At 38.9% G+C, this 21,039-nt stretch overlaps 1 protein-coding gene across 5 annotated transcripts; it reads right to left on the reverse strand.

Annotated features, from left to right (window-relative positions):
- Nucleotides 1-422: 422 nt before the first annotated feature.
- Nucleotides 423-19,379, reverse strand: LOC110788259 (glycerol-3-phosphate dehydrogenase SDP6, mitochondrial-like). 5 transcript variants are annotated; one of them, XR_008927933.1, is made up of 6 exons: nucleotides 19,117-19,373; nucleotides 16,104-16,323; nucleotides 15,760-15,948; nucleotides 3,723-3,895; nucleotides 2,718-2,831; nucleotides 423-659 (listed from the first exon to the last, which is right to left on the reverse strand). XR_008927933.1 is itself a non-coding variant. In XM_056836952.1 (5 exons), exons 2-4 carry the CDS (start codon nucleotides 16,338-16,340, stop codon nucleotides 2,808-2,810), a joined length of 450 nt encoding a protein of 149 aa, XP_056692930.1. In that variant the 5' UTR covers nucleotides 16,341-16,431; nucleotides 19,117-19,379; the 3' UTR covers nucleotides 423-659; nucleotides 2,718-2,807. The 5 variants fall into 5 exon arrangements, 1 of the variants encoding a protein (XP_056692930.1); XR_008927932.1 differs by having other exon boundaries at nucleotides 3,723-3,912; nucleotides 16,104-16,326; nucleotides 19,117-19,366; XR_002533290.2 differs by having other exon boundaries at nucleotides 3,723-3,906; nucleotides 19,117-19,363.
- Nucleotides 19,380-21,039: the final 1,660 nt, after the last annotated feature.

Genomic DNA, 21,039 nt, shown 5'->3' on the forward strand with positions numbered 1-21,039 from the left:
GCCTACAAAACAAATTTCATTACTAGTATTATCTTCACAAAGGTTAATAATAATAATAATAATAATAATAATAATAATACCGTAGTACTAGCTTTTAACTTGATAGATGGTAGTACTATGCTTAGAGAGGTCCGACGTCGTTGTCCTTCGCTCGCTCCTTGGGTTGAATTTTGTTATGCCCGGCCGGCTAGGTTGTATTATGAGGGCTCTGTCTTGCTTTCATCCCAGGGGGTTCAGCAGGGTGATCCATTGCTGCAACAAGGGCAACTTATAAGCTGCACATAAGTTGCTCTTGTTGCAAACAAGGGCAACTTTTGAGTTTTTTTTTTTTTAAAAAAAAAAAAATCTGCAATATAATTCCTAATATTCTGCAATATAATTTCTGATTTTGCAATATAATTTCTGTTTCATCAAACATCACCTTGACATTCTCAAAAATGACATAAATTTTAAATTTCCAATAATATTACCGAATTAATTCAAATGTAATTAATTAAATCGATAAATAACAAATAATGTAAGAGTCACGGATAACTACAAGCCTGCTCTATTTATTACACCGAGGGTAGTTCACAATCGTTGAAGTAAGTAGCCCACTTGTCTCGAACTTCATCCAACTCCTCTTTGGTAAAGGCCCCCTCCCTTGGAGTTTTGAAAACCTTTAAAAGAACAACGTACATGCAAACCAATAAATTAAATTAAGTTTCATATGCGAAAACATAAATTATATTGGCCAAGAAATCAACTTTCTGAGTGTACTAAGATTCATTTCAAGTTCTTTATGCACATCTAAGGCTCATTTGGCTCGATATAGATCATATTTGGCCAAAAATGGCATTTTCGATCCCAAATATCAACAAATGAACCTAAGGACACTTTCTAAATCTTTTTCATGATTCATATGATTAGTTATATGTTTATAAGACTCATTTCAAGTTCGTTATTCACGCCTATGGGTTATTTGGGTCGATATTGGTCATTTATGGCCAAAAATGGCATTTTTTATCCCAACTACCAACAAACGAACCTATTTCCACATTCTAACCCTTTTTCGTGATTCATATGATTATTTATATGTTTATGAAACTCATTTCAAGTTCGTTATGCAAGCCTAAGGGTCATTTGGGTCGATATAGGCCATTTATGGCCAAAAATGGCATTTTAGATCCCAACTACCAACAAACGAACCTATTTCCATGTTCTAAACGTTTTTCATGATTCATATGATTAATTATATGTTTATAAGACTCATTTTAAGTTCATTATGCACGCCTATGGGTCATTTGGGTCGATATAGGTCATTTATGGCCAAAAATGGCATTTTCGATCCCAACTACCAACAAACGAACCTATATCCACATTCTAAACCTTTTTCATGATTTATATGATTATTTATATGTTTATGAAACTTATTTCAAGTTCGTTATGCAAGCCTAAGGGTCATTTGGGTCGATATAGGCCATTTATGGCCAAAATGGCATTTTCGATCCCAACTACCAATAAACGAACTAATTTCCATATTCTAAACGTTTTCCATGATTCATATGATTAGTTATATGTATATAAGACTCATTTCAAGTTTGTTATGCACGCCTATGGGTCATTTGGGTCGATATAGGTCATTTATGGCCAAAAATGGCATTTGCGATCCCAACTATCAACAAACGAACTTATATTCAAATTCTAAACCTTTTAGTCAAATTCTAAACCTTTTAGTCAAATTCTAAACCTTTTGGTTCATTAGTTGAGAGTTGGGAGCGAAAACGACTATTTTAGTCAAAATATGACATATAACGATCAAACGAGCCTTAAATGTGCATAAATTGACCAAAGTAGATGAGAATGAGGATTGGCAACCTAATACTAAGTATTTTAAACATGTAAAGGGTTAAGAATTCCTATTTTGGTTCATTAGTTGAGACTTGGGAGCGAAAATGGCTATGTTAGTCAAAATATGACATGTAAGGATCGAACGAGCCTTAAATGTACATAAATTGACCAAAGTAGATGAAAATAAGGATTGAAAACCTAATACTAAGTATTTTAAACATGTAAAGGGTAAATAATTCCTATTTTGGTTCATTAGTTGAGAGTTGGGAGCGAAAACAACTTTTATAGTCAAAATATGACATGTAAGGATCGAAAGAGCCTTAGATGTGCATAAATTTACAAAAGTAGATGAGAATAAGGATTGGAAACCTAATACTAAATATATTAAACATGTAAAGGGGTAATAATTCCTATTTTTGTTCATGAGTTAAGAGTTGGGAGCGAAAACGGCTATGACATCTAAGGATCACATCTTATCTCCCTCTTCCTAGTCCCTTCTACTTTTTTCTTTCCTTCGAACAAAACATTTGGCGCCTCGTATAAATATACTCATCTTTTCAAGGAATATGCTAACTTATCCTTAGATTTAGGCAAAGCCAATAACAGTAACGGTGTTCGATGTTAATTCTACAATCACATAAATCATCATAACTAGCATTCGATGTTTTGACCAGATCAGTTGTTGATCTACTATTGCTGATCTGATCAGCAGCAGATCAGTAGCGGATTAGATCAGAGACTGCTCAGATCAGCTGATGATCTGCTGCTGATCTGATCAGCTTTTGATATGATCTGCTGCTGCTGATCTGCTACTTATCAAATCAGAAGCTAATCAGATCTGCTGCTAATTTACACTGCGATTACTGACAAAAAGTGAAAAAGCTTACATTGCATCAGGTGCCACTCCTGAACTGCCTGTAGGCTTTTGACCTGGTTCACAGCAGAGCCTCGTATCTTTTATCATGTTTCATGTCCTCTCAACTAAATGCCCTTGACACAAACTGCAAGTTGAAATATTACCAACCAACTTTATTAAAGGAGAGCAAATGGAACCAACATTAGCACAAAACTGAAAGCACGTAGTAACAACTTCACTAACTAAATCTTATTGCTTTAGCTTATTGATGCAAGGTTAGATGTAACTTAGTATTGATTAAACCTAATGTCTTTATCATCAACACGAGTTGGATTTAGATGGTTGTGAGATTCTCCATAAGGACATGATTTATCCACTGGAAATAAGTTCATCTGGTTGTTAGTAACTTTAGGATGTCGTTCTAATGTCTTTAATAGTGCATGATTCCATGAGCCTAGGTTTCATTGCATATTACAGAACTCATTAATACTCAAAAATGGTTATTAGCAACTAAAAGGCTCATCTTTTTTTTCTATAGCTTTATCGTTTGATTATTGAGGTAGGGATTTATTAGATACATTGATTATATCCTTAGTTGCATTTACAGTGGTTATATCCTTAGTTGCACATTTGTGATGACTTGGCAGCGCGCTCCAGTGACAATTACCTACACCAGAAGAGGAAAAAGAGAGCAGTAGAGAATGAGGCCAAGGAAGCATTAAGAGGCAGCAACAAGACAAGAAGGCAGAAGAGACATGTCAGGGTAGTTGGTAGTGTAGTGCAACTAAAATAGGGGAAAGGTAGTGTAGTAGTTTTCATTGTGTAATTTGTGTAGAGACTTTAGAGAGTAGTGACCTAAAGTCACTGTATTTGGAGATTGACAGCCTCAAGCTGTTATTTTGTATCCTGGTCTCTGTAACTCTCATCTTCATCAATCCAAAGCATTCAACTTCCCTCTATTTGCTTACTGATTTTCTACAGGAACTTGTGAGTTTATCACAACATTGCAGAAGCATCATATGCATAAACAACATACCTGAACTCCCAGTATCTTTCCAGAATTTCCCAGATCAATCAAGAGCTTCCGCAGCTTTCCCTCCACATCTGAATGCAACTACAAGTTCTATCGGAACTTGTTGGAAATTTGCAATTTGCTGATCCTACCGGAACTTACTTCACAGACCCGCTTGTTGTTATCTGAAACTTGAACTGCAGACATACTGGTACTAGTTTTAAGGAATGATAAAAGTCTGTTAGCTGAGTAAAGATGCTTATTATTACAGAATTGCAACATGAAGTAATGAGATTGTATATCTTTAATTTCCTACTTAACTTAAAGTCTAATTAGGGACAACATTCAATGATCTTCTGTTAATGCCTTAATGGACACTTGCTAGTGTTGCTACCTGTGAGGGGGTTGAAAAAGCACGAGGCTAATGCGTGACCTTGTCCCTCGTGGGTGTGACGTTTCTTTTTGTCAAATCAAGTGTAATTGGATTTCCTGTGAGTTTACACCCAATTGACTAGTAATATAGGAGTCGTCATTCAGTTTTTAACGACAATGAGAAAAACTGACAAAACCCGGTTATCGTGACATAAAGGGAGTGCAATTATGTTTGACCACGACGACCGTAGGTTCCCTTGTGATCCCTGGTGTGGGGATCTCTCAACATACACCCGCAAGGTAGAGATTGAGGGTTCGGGGGACTGTAACTACCGAGAGGAGTACTCGCTCTTCGATAACTCCAGAGGCAGGATATCCTTACTAGCTCAGCATAAATAATTAAAGGGACATGTGTTAACTATTAAACTAATCTGAGTTGATTTTAGCAATATGCAACATATAGTACTAAATCGAACGCAATTATCTGATTTAGATTGTTTTAAGGGACCTAGCATGATAATCCAATTTCCCAAAAATATCATATTTATTAGGCGTGATCGAACAATCAGATTTAGTTAGTTTAACAGTTCATAAAAGGGCGAGGAAAGCAATTAAATCATAGAAAAGGGACACATTACGACGCACCCTTGAGAGGTGCGTCACGGTTCTCAGAAAACTAACCACTTTGACTTTGCTATTTCTCCTTTTATTTAACGAATCTCAAATTATGGGACAGGATACGTTCTGTTCGATTTATGGATCGATTGCGACAGAACGCGTGATCAGTTTTGCAGCGTGAGGCTTAGGCTTAGGGGTTTAGAGTCAATACTCAGAATAATAATTGTGTGTTGTGTCTTTTTCACGTCGAACTTGGGCTATATTTATAGAAAAGAGTTCGTGGAAAGATAGAATTGTAGAGCTCTAATCCATGAGGAATTAGGAAATAATACGTCCCAGGTAATTTCAGCGCCCAGGCCTGGGTGCCGAAGATTTCGGCGCCCAAGCCAGGCGTTGAAAATAGGATCTGGGCTGTTTTCTTAGTCAGATTCGGATTCCTAGAATTCGGAGTGTTTGAGACTTAATCGAGTATTTTAGTGCGTATTAACCTTGTGACGGAATGCGTCTGGGCCCGTTACGAACTCTAGGCTCGTTAGGATTTTAATTAATACGTGACTCTTATTTTCGAATCATATTAGGAATAGGATTCTCTCATAATCTCTATCTCATTTAGGATTTATGTTGGAGTGCAACACCTAATTCTGACAGGTTTCTATCTTTTATGACTTGCCACTTTTAACAACTACCCATTACGGCAGTTACTATTTTTAGCAGGTTTCCATAAATAGCAGGTTTCGGGTGAAATGAAAAGGGGAATTGAGATTCGTTATTTTATAGTAGATGCGTTGTCAAGTGGAGATTTATATTTTCATCATCGAACCTTCCCTTTCGGGAATGGGGACAAAAGTAGGTGTCTACAGTTAGCCCCCACTTTGACTGAGTCTTGGAGTAAGACGATGGTCAAAGTATTAGACGGAGTGCGTCGCACAAGCCATGGTGACCTGCTTTTGCGAGGGTCTCACGAGCCCCCGAGTGATAACATTTGACTTAAGGGTCATCACTTGAAGTGTCGACATATCCCTCACGTGTCATTGGGATTTGTCAACGGATAGTATAGAAACTTCCTCACTTTGTCATTGGAAGGATCTAAAGGTTCGTAGAAACTCCCTCACTTTGTCATTGGGAGTAGCTACAGATGTTTTCGAAATCAAAGCTATAAAGTGTAATTGGGCCTGGCCAAGCCCAATCATGAGGTAAAAATGTTTTTAAAGATTCTCATTTTCAGGGTTAGCTAAACGAGAAAACCCCCTTGTTTTTATGGGACGTAAAACGAAGGAAAACCCAGCACATTGTTCTTTTTGGAAAAAACGGAAAACCATTCTTTTAAAGAAAGAAAGAAAAAAAAGGAAAGCTACTCACATCGTTCTTTTTTGGAAAAAAAAACCGAAAACCAATCTTTGAAAAAAGGGAAAGCTACTCACATCGTTCTTTTTTGGAAAAAACGGAAAACCAAAAAAAGTTATCGCTGCAGCGACTAAGGTCCTGCGCGGTTAGTGACGCAGACCCCGCCGGCTAAAGATGGCGAGCCTGCCCGCTAAGGGTGGACACCCCGTCCGATAGAAGTGGACGAATCTATTTTTGAAATTTGAAAATAAGGACCTACGTGGTTTGTGACGTAGACCCCGCCGGCTGAAGATGGCGAACCTGTCCGCTAAGGGTGGACACCCCGTCCGATAGAAGTGGACGAATCTATTTTGAAATTTGTTTCGTGTTTATTTTTTTTTGAAAATAAGGACCTACGTGGTTTGCGCCGTAGACCCCGCCGGCTGAAGATGGCGAGCCTGTTTCATTTTGAATTCTGAAAATTTTATTTTTGGAAAACTGAGGATCTGCGCGGCTAGTGACGCAGACCCCGCCCGCTGAGGGTGGGCGAACCCTGTCCGCTGAGGGTGGACGTCCCTGAATTCGTTTTTCTATTTGGAACTCGCGCGGTTCGTGGCGCGATCTTGCCCGATTGAGGTGGGCAAGTCCCTATTTCATTTGTTCTTGTGATTTCTTTGAGAATTTCTTTTCTTATTCATTCTCGCAGGAGCGAATTCTTTCGAGGGATGCTCGGATTTAGTTGTAACCTGAATGTGGGTTGACAACGTGCTTAGACGGACCATTGTTTTGTGGTCATCTTCTTTCGTGGTTTTGATCTAGTCTTTATGGCTCGATTTTGCCACCACTTGGGTCTTTGATCAGAGGACTACGTACAAGTATCAATGGTGACCTTTGTCTTGAGGTCGTAAACTGGTTTTATTTTTTGAGATATCCAAACACGGGACTTCGTACAGCATAGTCTGGGGATATTGTTTTAACTTTTCATACTCTCTTTTGAAATATATATTTTCTTTCGAGCCCCCAAGCATTCGTGCTTGACGGTCATTTCTTGTCAAAGGGGTTCCTTGGGGATACGCAATTTGTGATGTCCTTGATCATGTTTGGGATTGTACTCGTAAGTGCGAGAGATCTTTGTAGTGGTGTGCTACTCTTGACAAAGTCGTGAGGTGCGACTTTCAGTAAGGAAATCGGCAATTTTCGAGTCGAATGGATGCGGCAGGGCCCAATAGAAGTTAGGGCCTTTTGAGCCTGGGTTCATTTTCGGCGCCCAGGCCTGGGCGTTGAAATAATTCACGCCCAGGTGGGGCGTTGAAATTGTTGTTTGGGCTGGTCTTTTGATGACACAGTTGGCCTCTTGTTCATTCGTTTATTTCACTTGGAAGTTCTATGTATTCTCTTTACTTTTGTTTTTTCTTTGTTTTTAGAACGTGATGATTTTCTTGAGAAGCCGTAGCCGATTGGTGGACTACGGTGCTTGTCGCTTTGGGGCGATTATTTTAAGGAATTGTTGCTCTTAAGGCGTACAGTTATTGCGATAGTTGGGCGAGTCTATATGGCCCGAGGAACATACCTTGAGGCGTAAGACTTTGACCGCTCTTGTTGTTGTATATTTTTCCTTTTGAACGCGTTCGTGAATGTTCGATATTTAGAATGATGATATGTATGTGCGAACGAGCGTTCATAGAATGGCCGTTGTGTGCGGTCCATTAATCAGTTTGTTTGAATCATTTTTTTTTTGAGCAATGACTGATTTTGAATAGTTTGCTTAGAAGCTTGATAGGGTTCAGGCCCATTCACGAGGTGGGCTCAAACGTCGTGCCCTTTCGATTGTTCAAACATTTGCTTCGAGATTTTTTTTATTTTGCTATGGTCGTTTCGTAGCTTGGAGCCCCCAAGTATGCATGTTGGGATGCTTCCTTTTGGCGCGCGATTTTGTAGGTTCTTTTGAGAACGATGCCTTGGGGTTCCGCTCGTGTAGGTGCGAGCTATCCCTTCCGTGGTAGGTAATGTTTTGCTACCTTTAATCCTTAATGTAGAAGTCGTGTGGCTTGCATTTTGAATTTGGGCGATAAGTAGTCTTTGCCTCTTTTACACGTGCTTTTGGTCGTGCCTACATTAGTGCAATATGCCTTACGCTCTTTTTTAGACTCGTACCGTGGGATGGTTGAACTTATGGTGCGACGTAGGCTTGTGTGGCCTAACAGCGTGTCTTAGAAAATTCCTACAGGCGTTGGGATATCATTATTATTTTTGCATTGGAGTACTTCATCATGCCTCGTTCAGGTGTTCGAACAAGTGTAGCACCTTCTGCGTGGGTTTGCACGGCTTATTACTTCGTTCGATGCGAGGATTCATAGGTGTTTTTTCTTTTTTATATCTGGGCAAAACTTGGCTAGCAGAAAGATTCAGCGCCCAGGCTGGGGCGTTAGAGATATTGGCGCCCAGCTCTGGGCGTTTGAAAATTATCTCTGGGTATATTTTGACAGTTCTTATCCTTGATTTTTCTTTCGCGTAGACTGTGTAACGGGCGCTTATAGGGCGAGCGTTAGGTGCAGTAGTTTGATCGGAGTTTTGGTGACTCGCGATTTTCAGTTACCCTTGTTAGTGGGGTGACTTTATATATTCTAAGTAGTGCTTAGAATTTGGGAGGGATTGTAGCCATTCTAAGGTTCGTTTTACACGATTAAAGTTTAGGATTGTGCCCCTATGACGTGTGTATAGCATTAGCGTCGAGAATTTGCGATAAAATCGTCATTTCGAGCATTTTTAGAGTGTTTTCCTCAAGCCTCCAACTGTAGCTACGGGATTGGCTTGGTGCTATAATGCCTTGCATACGTTTTTATGCATTCATGGTGACATGGATCATGAATAGTTTGAACCAGACTCGTTTAGTGCGAGGTACGTTCGAGTAGTGATCTGCTACTTCTCTTGTAAATGTCGTATTGTGCGACATTGCCATGGTCAAGGTAGTCACATGTCGAAGTGTGCCTTGACCAAAAGCTAGGTGCCTTTCTTTACCCATAATCATATTTAGAAATCTTTTGACTCACTTGCAACGTCGAGATAAACGCATACTTAGATTAAACCAACGACACTTTATTATGTTCGAAGAAGTCTTTGAAAATTATTTGAAAATTATTTAAAATCCGAGTCCTACTGTGTACAATCCGAAGTGTCCTAAGTAAGTCGACTTATAGAAGGGTTTGTACAGGATTACATGAGTGAATCAAAATACTGTTACGATTTTTGGAATGCTGTCTAAGGATTTGCTGGGAGCCAGGGTGCAGGCGTCAAGATATACTTGTGCCCGTTTGGCATGTACTTTAGGCTTTTAGGGCCATCTTTTCCAGAATTGCGGGAATATAAACCGTTTTCAAATTGACTTAGATTTACTTGGTGTATGTCTGCACAAAAGGTCAAGGTATACTTAGTTCTTTCCCTAGCTCTTTCATTTTAATTTTTTAGCCCCCAGTTGCTGTTATGTCTTCCCATTAATGATGCTTTCAGATTTCGATTTTAGATGCCCGTGTCATATGTCTGAGTAGGGTGAGCCTTGGTTAAGTGCCAAGTCCTATTGACAAGGTCTGATTTTTTTTCAAAGGAGATTAGCAAGCATTCGAATTACCATGAACGGGTGCCCTGAGTTCGAAGGAACGATGGGGCGATGTCGTAGAACAATCTTTTTCATTGCAAGCTTACTGCCTTTACTACTTGTTGGCGATCATGACTGTGTCTAGTGGCGAAAGAAGGTCTTTAAGCGAACGACTATGTCTAGTGGTGAAAGAAGGTCTTTGAGTGAGTTAGTCCGCTTTAGGGAGGGTCAAGTCGAGTACTTTAGAGGTCATGGACGCTTGCGCTAGCCCCCATTCAATTGAGGCAAAGTGGTTTTTTGAGTCTTGGCTAAGTGCCTAGGAGTGTGAGTGCTCCTTCTTGGCAAGGGTATGTGCCCTTATTATTTTTCGATGTGTGCTCGTTTTGGCATCTTGATGACTTGGATTCTTCCTTTGACTTAAATTTTTCTTTCGACTTGGGTTGCAAGTAATTAAATTTCAATAAGGGACTCTATTTCTTATTCTTGTTATTCTATAGGCTTTAATATTTTTGCAAATTGGTTGGACCGAATCATGGATTGCCTACGTATCCGCCTTAAATAGATTTAATTTGGAATCAGGTTTTGCGTAGTTCTTAGCCTAGAAAATGGTTTCTTAGAATGCCGAATTCGATAAATATGTTCTGAGGTAGAAACATATTATTTGAAACGGTAGAATAAGTGAAGTTTATTATTATTTTAATCTGCTGCCTTGCCGTAAGCCAAAATATTTTTTTTTGAGTACATAATTTTTTTGAGTACATGTATTTTTTGGTGGTACGTATATCTGAATACGTGTTGTACCCCTCCAAGTGTTCGTTATTTTTCCGTGTATGTGCGGATAAAATGACGAGCACTTCTGGACAAATTTTAGCAAGCAGAGAGAATCAGCGCCCAGGCCTGGGGCGTTAAAGATTTCGGCGCCCAGCTGTGGGCGCTGAAAATTATTTCTGGGCGGATCTTTTTTGGTGCGCTAAATGCTCCTTTTTCTTTTTAGACTAACTTTAGAGGCGCTTTGCAAAGTTCCTTTTTTTTTATTATTTATTACTTTTTTTACTTTTCATTTGTTTTCCTTTTATATTCGTGACTCAAGACGGTTTGAAGGATGGGTTGAATGAGATAGGATAATTTGTATAGATATTGGTCAAGCATGAGGATTACATCCGCTAGGACTCACAATTTGCAGCCTCAAGCTAGGGTCATGAGCTTACATCAACCAAGGCTAATGAGTAGCATGGGGACGGCTCAAGGGTATATCAACAGGATGTATCCAAACAAGGTATATGGTCATTATGCTAACGGTGGTGTAATAATGGGTATGACGCACGTGTCAATGACCGTACGTGGTTTGCGGTTGACAACAAGTTCAAGAACAAGAGTCGAGGTAATGGTTTCTTGGGTTACGGCAATGAGAACATGGATGAGTTAAATGAGCTGAACAGGGGCCCCAGAGCGAAGGCGTCTAAGAACATAAGGATTGGAAAGGGTAGACATCGTAGAATTTTATGATTTGGATTGGTTGACTCAATTCTTTTCCTTCGTTTACTTGGGTAAATTTCGCACTTTGGGAGGTACGGGCTAAGTATTTCATGGCTCGCTCTTTTCGCTCTCCCTTTTCTCTTTCTTTTTAAGTATTTCATGGCTCGCTCTTTTCGCTCTCCCTTTTCTTTTTCTCTTTTTTTCTCTTTTTTGCTTGGGATTTCCCCCCTTTTTTTTATTTAGGCTAAAAGGTAGATGGTTGGGGTTTTTGAGTCACGAGGCGAGACTTAGTGAGCCTCGTTTGGTAGGCCTATAGTGGACCTTTAATTTTAGTAGGCCTAGGGTGGACCTTTAATTTTAGTAGGCCTAGGGTGGACCTTTAATTTTAGTAGGCCTAGGGTGGACCTTTAAATTGTCTTACTTTGCAAGCGTATTTAGTCGTTTCTTAAAATGTGCAAATAGCGTAGATTCAAAATGTTGTTTTTACCTTATTGAAATTTAACGAAAGGATTACATCGAAAATAAATTTTTTTTGCTTCTTTTCATATTCCAATTTTCGGGATTTAATTGGAAGTTGTGATTTAGACTCGAACTTTCATTAATTTTTCTGATTATAACCCGTGTAGGAATACAAGGAGGTGGCCTAGACTCAAAATAATGACGTGGCGTAAGCCTATAATACTTGACCAAGCGACTCTCAGACTTAGGCTAATTGGACCATAACTTTCGTTGGTTGACACTTTAGATTTTAACCCTTGGGTGTTCATTTGTCATGCGCCATTTTGCTTAATGTTGGCAAGGTAGTTAGTTGGGGAGATCGAATTTTTATTTTTGCAAGACTAGAATCATTAGTGCGGCTTCCCTCTTAGTGTGCATTGTTTTACCCCAATGGTAGCCTTATGGCATGCCGATTTGGGTATTTTCATGGTTGGTCATGTTGCATTCATGGAAAATCTTTTAGTCCGTACTTAGGAGTATTTAAAGGAGCGAGTGGCTCGAGAGGACTATGATAGTCGTGACCCAATGTGATCATAAGCCTTGAGGCCATTAATTTTTTTTTTTACCAATGGTATTGACACCTTAGGCTCACTTTGGGGGTTGTGCGACTATGGAGGAATGATTTTTAGAATGTGACTGTTTCCATTTTGCAAATACTATAATATATTCTTTTTATTGGTGAGAGAGTATTGAGGCCGTAGATTCTTAGCAAGGGATGACAATTACATATGGGTGCTTATTGATTTAAATGTTAGGAAGGGGGACTCAATATGGTTTAACCTTTTAACTTGCAGAACGACACCAAGCATTAGGACCGATTCTATGGATAAGACAACTAAGACTTAGGATTTAGATTGTACTTTGGCATAGCCTAGTCTAGACTCGGATTTTTTATTTTTTTATTCGAACATTATTTTTCCTTGAAAACTTTATTTGAACATTATTTTTTGAATACTTTGCCCATGTGACATTCAAGGTCATTTAATTAGCATGCTCAGTTTTGGTGCCGAACATTGTCGTCATAGGAGGCCTAACAACGACACAAAGAGTTTTTTTTTTATTTTTTTTTATTTTTATAAGTCGCTTTTAGAATCGAGTGCTTTTTCATACGCCCTCGTAGCAATTTTTTTCACGAAAAGTCTTTTTTTTTTTGCTATGTATTTTCTTCATGCGTGGGCACCGAGGCTGCTGTGCCTCACCAAAAGGCCAGGCAGCAACTTCAGCGCCCAGCGAAGGGCGTGAGAAATATCGGCGCCCAGCCAGGGGCGCTGAAAATGCGTCCCTGGCTGGTTCTCGTTTTCTGTTTGCGTCTACTTTTTTGTTTATGCGACTTTGATTTTGCGTGCTTGCCTAATAACGTCCTTTACGCGTTGTGCAGCGTTCGTGGGATTCGTTACGGGCCATCCCGAGCATCGCTTATTTTTGTGGCGATTGTTCGGGTTTGTGGAACACGTATCTTGGTATAACTCTTTGGCCAATTGGTTTATGAATGTTTGGGAAATTTTTTAAGGTCGTTGGTTTTCTAGCATTATTTGTCACACACAATCACATTATTCGCTACACATAACTAACATTACATCATGAGGTAAAATAATAATATGTCATGTAGTTTATGATAGGCTTCTATGGGTAGTACTTGCGACGGCTTGGTACCGCTTCTATCGCAGATCCAACACATGCCCCGGTCGAGGTAGTGTCTTCAACAGACAAATTTCGCCCAAGAGGCCAATCACGATGTAAGCCAAGGGGGCATGCACCAATGAGAGGGACCTAGTGGGCGAGCGATTGGGTTTGGGACGGATGTACTACTAGCAAAAAGTGCCGAGTGGACAACATTCGAAGCGTATGCACCCCCCGGTTGGCGATGGGTATCCTTAGTCCCAACTCCCGAGATGAAACATCCCAAGGGAGCCAAGATTCGTCATGCGGTTCTGTCCGTTCACATTAATATGCTGATTTTCAGGTCGTCCCAACTTGATGGGGAAATAACGCGGGGTAGGATCGTTTCACCCTTCGGCTATTTTGATTACCTACGAGCACGCGTATTTCCTTCACTATCCCCAGCAGAGTCGCCACTGTGAGGGGGGTCGAAAAAGCGCGAGGCTAATGCGTGACCTTGTCCCTCGTGGGTGTGACGTTTCTTTTTGTCAAATCAAGTGTAATTGGATTTCCTGTGAGTTTACACCCAATTGACTAGTAATATAGGAGTCGCCATTCAGTTTTTAACGACAATGAGAAAAACCGACAAAACCCGGTTATCGTGACATAAAGGGAGTGCAATTATGTTTGACCACGACGGCCGTAGGTTCCCTTGTGATCCCTGGTGTGGGGATCTCTCAACATACACCCGCAAGGTAGAGATTGAGGGTTCGGGGGACTGTAACTACCGAGAGGAGTACTCTCTCTTCGATAACTCCAGAGGCAGGATATCCTTACTAGCTCAGCATAAATAATTGAAGGGACATGTGTTAACTATTAAACTAATCTGAGTTGATTTTAGCAATATGCAACATATAGTACTAGATCGAACGCGATTATCTGATTTAGATTGTTTTAAGGGACCTAGCATGATAATCCAATTTCCCAAAAATATCATATTTATTAGGCGTGATCGAACAATCAGATTTAGTTAGTTTAACAGTTCATAAAAGGGCGAGGAAAGCAATTAAATCATAGAAAAAGGACACATTACGACGCACCCTTGAGAGGTGCGTCACGGTTCTCAGAAAACTAACCACTTTGACTTTGCTATTTCTCCTTTTATTTAACGAATCTCAAATTATGGGACAGGATACGTTCTGTTCGATTTATGGATCGATTGCGACAGAACGCGTGATTAGTTTTGCAGCGTGAGGCTTAGGCTTAGGGGTTTAGAGTCAATATTCAGAATAATAATTGTGTGTTGTGTCTTTTTCACGTCGAACTTGGGCTATATTTATAGAAAAGAGTTCGTGGAAAGATAGAATTGTAGAGCTCTAATCCACGAGGAATTAGGAAAGAATACGTCCCAGGTAATTTTAGCGCCCAGGCCTGGGCGCCGAAGATTTCGGCGCCCAAAGCCAGGCGTTGAAAATAGGATCTGGGCTGTTTTCTTAGTCAGATTCGGATTCCTAGAATTCGGAGTGATTGAGACTTAATCGAGTCTTTTAGTGCGTATTAACCTTGTGACGGAATGCGTCTGGGCCCGTTACGAACTCTAGGCTCGTTAGGATTTTAATTAATACGTGACTCTTATTTTCGAATCATATTAGGAATAGGATTCTCTCATAATCTCTATCTCATTTAGGATTTATGTTGGAGTGCAACACCTAATTCTGACAGGTTTCTATCTTTTATGACTTGCCACTTTTAACAACTACCCATTACGGCAATTACTATTTTTAGCAGGTTTCCATAAGTAGCAGGTTTCGGGTGAAATGAAAAGGGGAATTGAGATTCGTTATTTTATAGGAGATGCGTTGTCAAGTGGAGATTTATGTTTTTATCATCGAACCTTCCCTTTCGGGAATGGGGACAAAAGTAGGTGTCTACATTACCAACCGATTCAGTTCCTGTCATCCCCCCTACCTCCCTCTCCCTTGACGAGGTACTAGGTAGCAATGTATTATCACTCGGAGAATTTGTAAGTTTTGACTTTTAATAATTTCTGTAATAAATCACTGAAAACTAAACAATTAAGCTAAGCAAACATGATAATAACATTCTGAATTCCAAAGAACCAACATTCAAATTTCAACATTACTTCTGTTCATCCAACTGCTCAAGTCAATCACTATTCAGTATTAACCACTGAACTGCTACAACTGCAAGTCTGCAACTACAAGCTTACAACTACCTGTTGCACTACAATATCACAACTATCTGCTGCAGCCTAAACAATATATTCCGTCAAAGAATAATAGTTGCAGCATAAACCAATCTATCAAAGACTAACTATCAAGGTTGTTAACTATCAAAGACTGTTTCTAACAACATTAATGAATTTAAATAGCCCTAAATCCCTAATCAAATAATCCAATATGCCAACAAAATGCAATTTCACCCAAAACAACACCAAATGACAAAATACCCAGAAACTAAATTGCATAGTTATCATCAAAACGGAAGTAACCAGAAAACGGAAGAAACCAACACAAATTGAGAATCCAATTTCAAACAAAGATTCAATTGAGGAAGCCTGACCTTCGAATAACTCCGAAACCACAAAACTCTTCTATGTGTGGTCCATTTTCCACCATTAATGGTAACAAAACCAGGGAAATCTTCACAAACAACGTGATCACGGGAGATACTTTCTGTGTTCTTGGTTGTTGGATCCATAGCACATTGACGGATTCTACTCCATGCAGAGAGAACATCTGTTCGACGAACCTGTCCCAAACAAACAATTTGACAGAATAGGTGAAATTAATATTGCTTTGCTAGTCACAACTGCAAGTAACTAAACATATCTTCAGAATGATGTCATGAACAGAACAGCTAATAGAAAGATGTGTATATTAGTACATATATACAACAATGCTGACCTTGATACAGAGATAGTCAGTGAGAGCGTCCAATATGAATTGAATCTCATCCTCACGTGGTTCTGGCAGCATTGTAATGGCGATATTGGAATATGTGGTCCCTGCTAATGTCTTGCCCAGCCATGGAAGCATGAACACAACACATCCGTCCTTAGTTTTTGGAACGATTAACCCCATCCCTTCTGGAGAATAGTATTCAGGGAGAACAATATGTACACCACTGCTAGGAGATACCATGGGTAGTGCAGCCGTATCAGCCAATTTCCGAACAAAGTCACAAAAAAGCACATCAGCATTCACCACAACTTTAGCATATCAAATTCTTCACCTGGTTTACTAGCAAGTGAGAATCATTCCAGAAACAGCTTATATGCATAATAGTTCACTATTTTACTAAATTATATACCATATATCCACTAAAGGTATGAGCATGTAGAAAAAACTATTCAGACACCTCCACACGAAGAGAAACTGCTCAAAGAGGTTATAGCCTCACAAGAAGTAAGAAGTTCAATGTGAATGTCAATAAGCGTAGATAGTAAAGTCTTCAGGGGTTGCATCAAAGAACTAGAAGGCTAGAATCCAGTACTGTTTGGATAGTTGTCCTTTGTGTATAAACATGAGACATCACCCAAAACAATGAACCTTGGGTCCCTGACCGGTTGGATATTCCACTTCCTCCTTCCTCAATCCTTTCCATGAACACGAAAAGAAAGCCCGAACATCCACTTTTTGTCATTATCTTAACCACGTGCTCAATGGCCCCTCTTCAGTTTTCACAGCCTGTTGGAATACTAACAGGCGGCAATATCCTTCAACCCTTTCTCTACCCGTGGTTTCAACCCCCCCCCCCTCCCGCATACCTGATTGCTTCTCCATTACATATGTGCATGCCTATGTGCGCACACACACATAGCCTATCCAAAAAAAAAATCAGGGAAGAGGATGAATTTTGAAAGTAAAGAGAAAAAAGGGAGAAAGAGCGAATCACAGCAGTGAGTGACCAAAGGTAAGTGTGCAGAACCAGCAAGAAACAACTAATTAGCCCTACAGATTTTACCATAAAAGATTATGAGGGGATGGGAATTAGGTTTTGCTAATGTTTGAGATTAAGATTGTTTTTTTTAATTAAACTATATTTCTTAAGAAGAGTTAGCACCAAAATAGAGTTTAATCGAGAACAAACTATCTTAGTCACAAAATTATTCAGGTAACTGCATTTCTGGTTTGATTGGAGCTTGAGTATGAGTAGTAGATTGTAGAAAACTGGAATATTCTTATTACTCCACTCTTTGGATAAAATGTGATGGATGGATTGATTCGTTCAGAAGGCCTGAACTTATTGGTTCTGAATTTCTGACTTGGATGCGTAGGGTTCGACTTAAACAACATGAGAAGCCATACACAGTTAGAATTTTGTGAATGAGGAGTAGTCACAAGCTCAACACACATCATCCTGCTAAGCAATCTATGGTTATTAGGTATTGAAGTACGTATTCATAATCTCACCTTTATATTCATGATCTCACATTTATTTTCACCAAAAAAAAAAATATTCTCAGCTTTACTTTCATCGTTTAAGTAGGAAGGGGAATTTTGGCAGATATTACTGTTATATGGTGTTAGGGAAAGTTACTAGGTACGGAGTCGTTGATACCTTTGATGTCTAAGTATTGGTTTGGTGGGTGGTGGTGCACACAGAACATGTATCATAGTTTGCAGAGAAGCAAGCTGCTTGATGGTAACTGTAAGTCAGTGAGTTTAGTTTTGCCACATTATTCACAACCACAATAAAACTGTTTTCCTTAGGCAGTGATGCATATAATTAGAAGTCGGATTTCGCAACTGATAGTGATCGCAGGATTGTTTCTTGTTTTTTTGTCAAGGATACATGGTTTGTGGTTATTGTACTTCTGTTGGTATGGTGGCAGAACAACTGCATTATCTTGGTTGTTGTATCATTTTCTGGAGAAGTATGAATATCCTAAAACTGATTAGTTAGTATGATGAAACTTGATAACAACCCCAACCTGTAACTTAGTAGACAAAATACTCTCATTATCCAGATTATACTAATACCTTAAAACTCTCAACCATTAATCCTTAATAAACCCTTCAAGCTCAAAGACTCTCCCAACTTCCCAGGTAATTCCTAGAATCTGATGCCCAAATTCAGATTAATAAGAGCCCAATTCATCTAAAACCTACTGGATTTTTAACCTTACAGTTACTAGCAGAGGTTTCTTAACCTTACATGCAGTTACCAGCAGAATCTGATGCCCAAATTCAGATTTTTAACCAATTCAACCTTGAGTGAAACTCAATTCACAGAACTCAAATTCAAAAACACAACTCAATTTTCAAAAAAGAGGAAATATTACACCAAATTACAGATAAAATTTTAGAAACAATCTCAAAATTTGAATATCATTAACAATTTTCATTTAGAAATTTCTCCTCATAAACAATCACATTTTGCATAAGTCAAGTTACTCAAATCTCTGTAGTTCACCAGAACTCAGACTGTCATATTTAAGCAACAAAACTTTTCCTGTTGATCCTTCCATAAACAACAACGACCGGACAGGTCACATAATGTGATGATCCCCATCACACTGTCTCCATATGTATGAACCTTGTACAATTTATCTTGTACTACTTTGATCATTATTCGTACCTCTACCCATTACGTTCAATGTGAATCCCACAGTGTCGGTTGATATTTCGGTCATGAATTTGCAATAATAACAGCACACAACCAGAGTAACAACATGCTTGAACATTATTAACAAAATAACTGATGGTTGATTCACAAAATATTTAACAAAATTGACTGGTGATTATAACTGGATGTTAATTCACAAAATAATTAACGAAATTGCAATTATTAACAAAATTAACACAATTAAATGGTGGTTATAATTCACTCATTAGTATTTATTAGTGATAATTAACATATTTGCAAAACAAAATTAACAAAATTGGTGATAATTAACAAAATTGCAGAAATAACCTAGCAGTGTCTAGTGGGAGGGGAGCCAGCAACAGCGGTGGTGCGCGCGGGAGAGGAGAGGAGAGGAGGCGGTTGCGGGGGCGGCTTCCTGAAACGCAAGAGAGGCACACAACTGGGGGGAGAAACGCATGTGGGAGGGGGGATACAGCAACCACGATGCGGTGGTAGTTTGTTGGGGGGGTGGTGGAGAAGAAACAGTGGTTTTTTTGGGGGGTGGTGGGTGAGAAGCACCGAGCAAACACCGAGAAGCAGTGAGAAAGGGGAGCAGCGAGAAGAGAAGGGGAGAAATATCTGGTTTCAGTACAAAAGATTTACTTTTTAATTTTTTTTGTTTTACTTTTTGCCAATTAAAAGATGCTCTTGTTAGACAAGGGCAGCTTTTGATTTATTTTTATTTTTTTTAACCATTATAAGTTGCTCTTGTTGTATAAGGGAAACTTTTGATGAGCAACTTATAAGGTTTTTTCCTCTAGTGTACGCGACTGGCTATCCTTTTGCAGACATACTTGAGAAAATGAAAAAAAAAATAGCAAATGAAAAAAATTATGACTAATTCAGACAACATGTAGTCCAGGAATGCCATCAGTAGCCAACGGAGTGATCAGTCCATAATCAGAGTGAGAAGAAGCACCTAAAACTTCATCATTCTTGTTGTGGTCACCTGGAATAATAAATAGATTACTAAGTAATACTCATTAAGATAGACTTCCAGAAACTACTTAGTTTCTGATGCCGAGTTCAGGTAGCACAAAAATGTTAATCCAACAAGGGAAATAGGTATGCACTAAATGATTAAGTGTATGAAAGTTGGTATTACAAAACTTGGTCTCTTCTACTCGGGGGGAATTGGTCTGGAATATATAGCGTTGTAATGGATGGAGAAATTCCTAGTTAATCGAATCGATTAACGAGCAGGTATTAATCGGGTGGCAGTGTTTTAATATTGAGAAAAAAGGGAAAATATATAAAACAATGTGGATGACAACTTAATGGTGTTAACGGAAAAACAAAAACGTAAACTAACGGCAGTTAACGAAAATGCACAAAAATGCACAATAGCCCGCCAAAATGCATTTCACTCCTTTCTCTCTCCCCTTTCCAGTCAAATCTGGCCTTCACATCTGTGTACTACTTTCAATTTTCAATCTTTTCCTCCTTCTCTCTCCTCCTTTCACCGCGTTTCTGCCTCCTGTGATTTACCGGGAAGAGTTCCGGTGATGATTAACCTCTCGACATATCTTATGTAAGGTTTTTCTCTAATTTGTGGTTCGTTTCCTTTTTTGTATTGGATTTTATTGGTTTATTTGTAGCTGAAATGATTCATTTATTCTTGAACTAGGTCAGATAAAGTCAGGTTAATTGATGAGAAACAAAATATGGTTAGTTTTTGGAAATTAACTAGCTTTTGAGCTCGTTCAAAGAACCGGCGGTTGTAAAGTGGTTATTTAGTGTATCTTTTTAAGTTCTAATTTTATTGAGCTTGTGATTTTAGAGGGTATATAATATTTAAATAGAGGTAAATTTTGAAGGTTGAAAAAATATATATAAATTAAATAGTGTATTAATATTGAATGTTAATCGGGAAGATGGAGTGGAAGATGCAGAATTAATAGATTGGTGAATTGATATTGTATAAGGGAGGCGGGTTGGAGTTGCATAGTATATCAAACAACAAAGAAAAAATAAAATGAAAAACCAAATTGATGGAGAAAACAATGAATGACACGTGTCATCTAATCAAATTTGGTGACACGTGTCATCTAATCAAATGTGGTTTTGCTTTTTAAATACTAGGTATAGACTAGGTATAGATTATGATAATTGTACTCTTTAGCATAATCTTTTCTTAGTATATGATTTTGGTGATTTATGAACGTGGTTGATAACTGATTCTTCTTCCTCGCCGGCTTCGATTTCAGGCTC

The sequence above is a fragment of the Spinacia oleracea genome, chromosome 2 (genome assembly GCF_020520425.1).
Source record: "Spinacia oleracea cultivar Varoflay chromosome 2, BTI_SOV_V1, whole genome shotgun sequence".
Classification (NCBI taxonomy): Eukaryota; Viridiplantae; Streptophyta; class Magnoliopsida; order Caryophyllales; family Amaranthaceae; genus Spinacia; species Spinacia oleracea.

Coding starts and splice junctions, on each gene's coding strand:
- LOC110788259 (XM_056836952.1), bottom strand. CDS start 16,340: ATGGTATCTCCTAGCAGTGGTGTACATATTGTTCTCCCTGAATACTAT. Junction 15,949..16,103: donor CTGACTATCTCTGTATCAAG/GTCAGCATTGTT, acceptor TGTTTGGGACAG/GTTCGTCGAACAGATGTTCT. Junction 2,832..15,759: donor GGTTTCGGAGTTATTCGAAG/GTCAGGCTTCCT, acceptor TTCAACTTGCAG/TTTGTGTCAAGGGCATTTAG.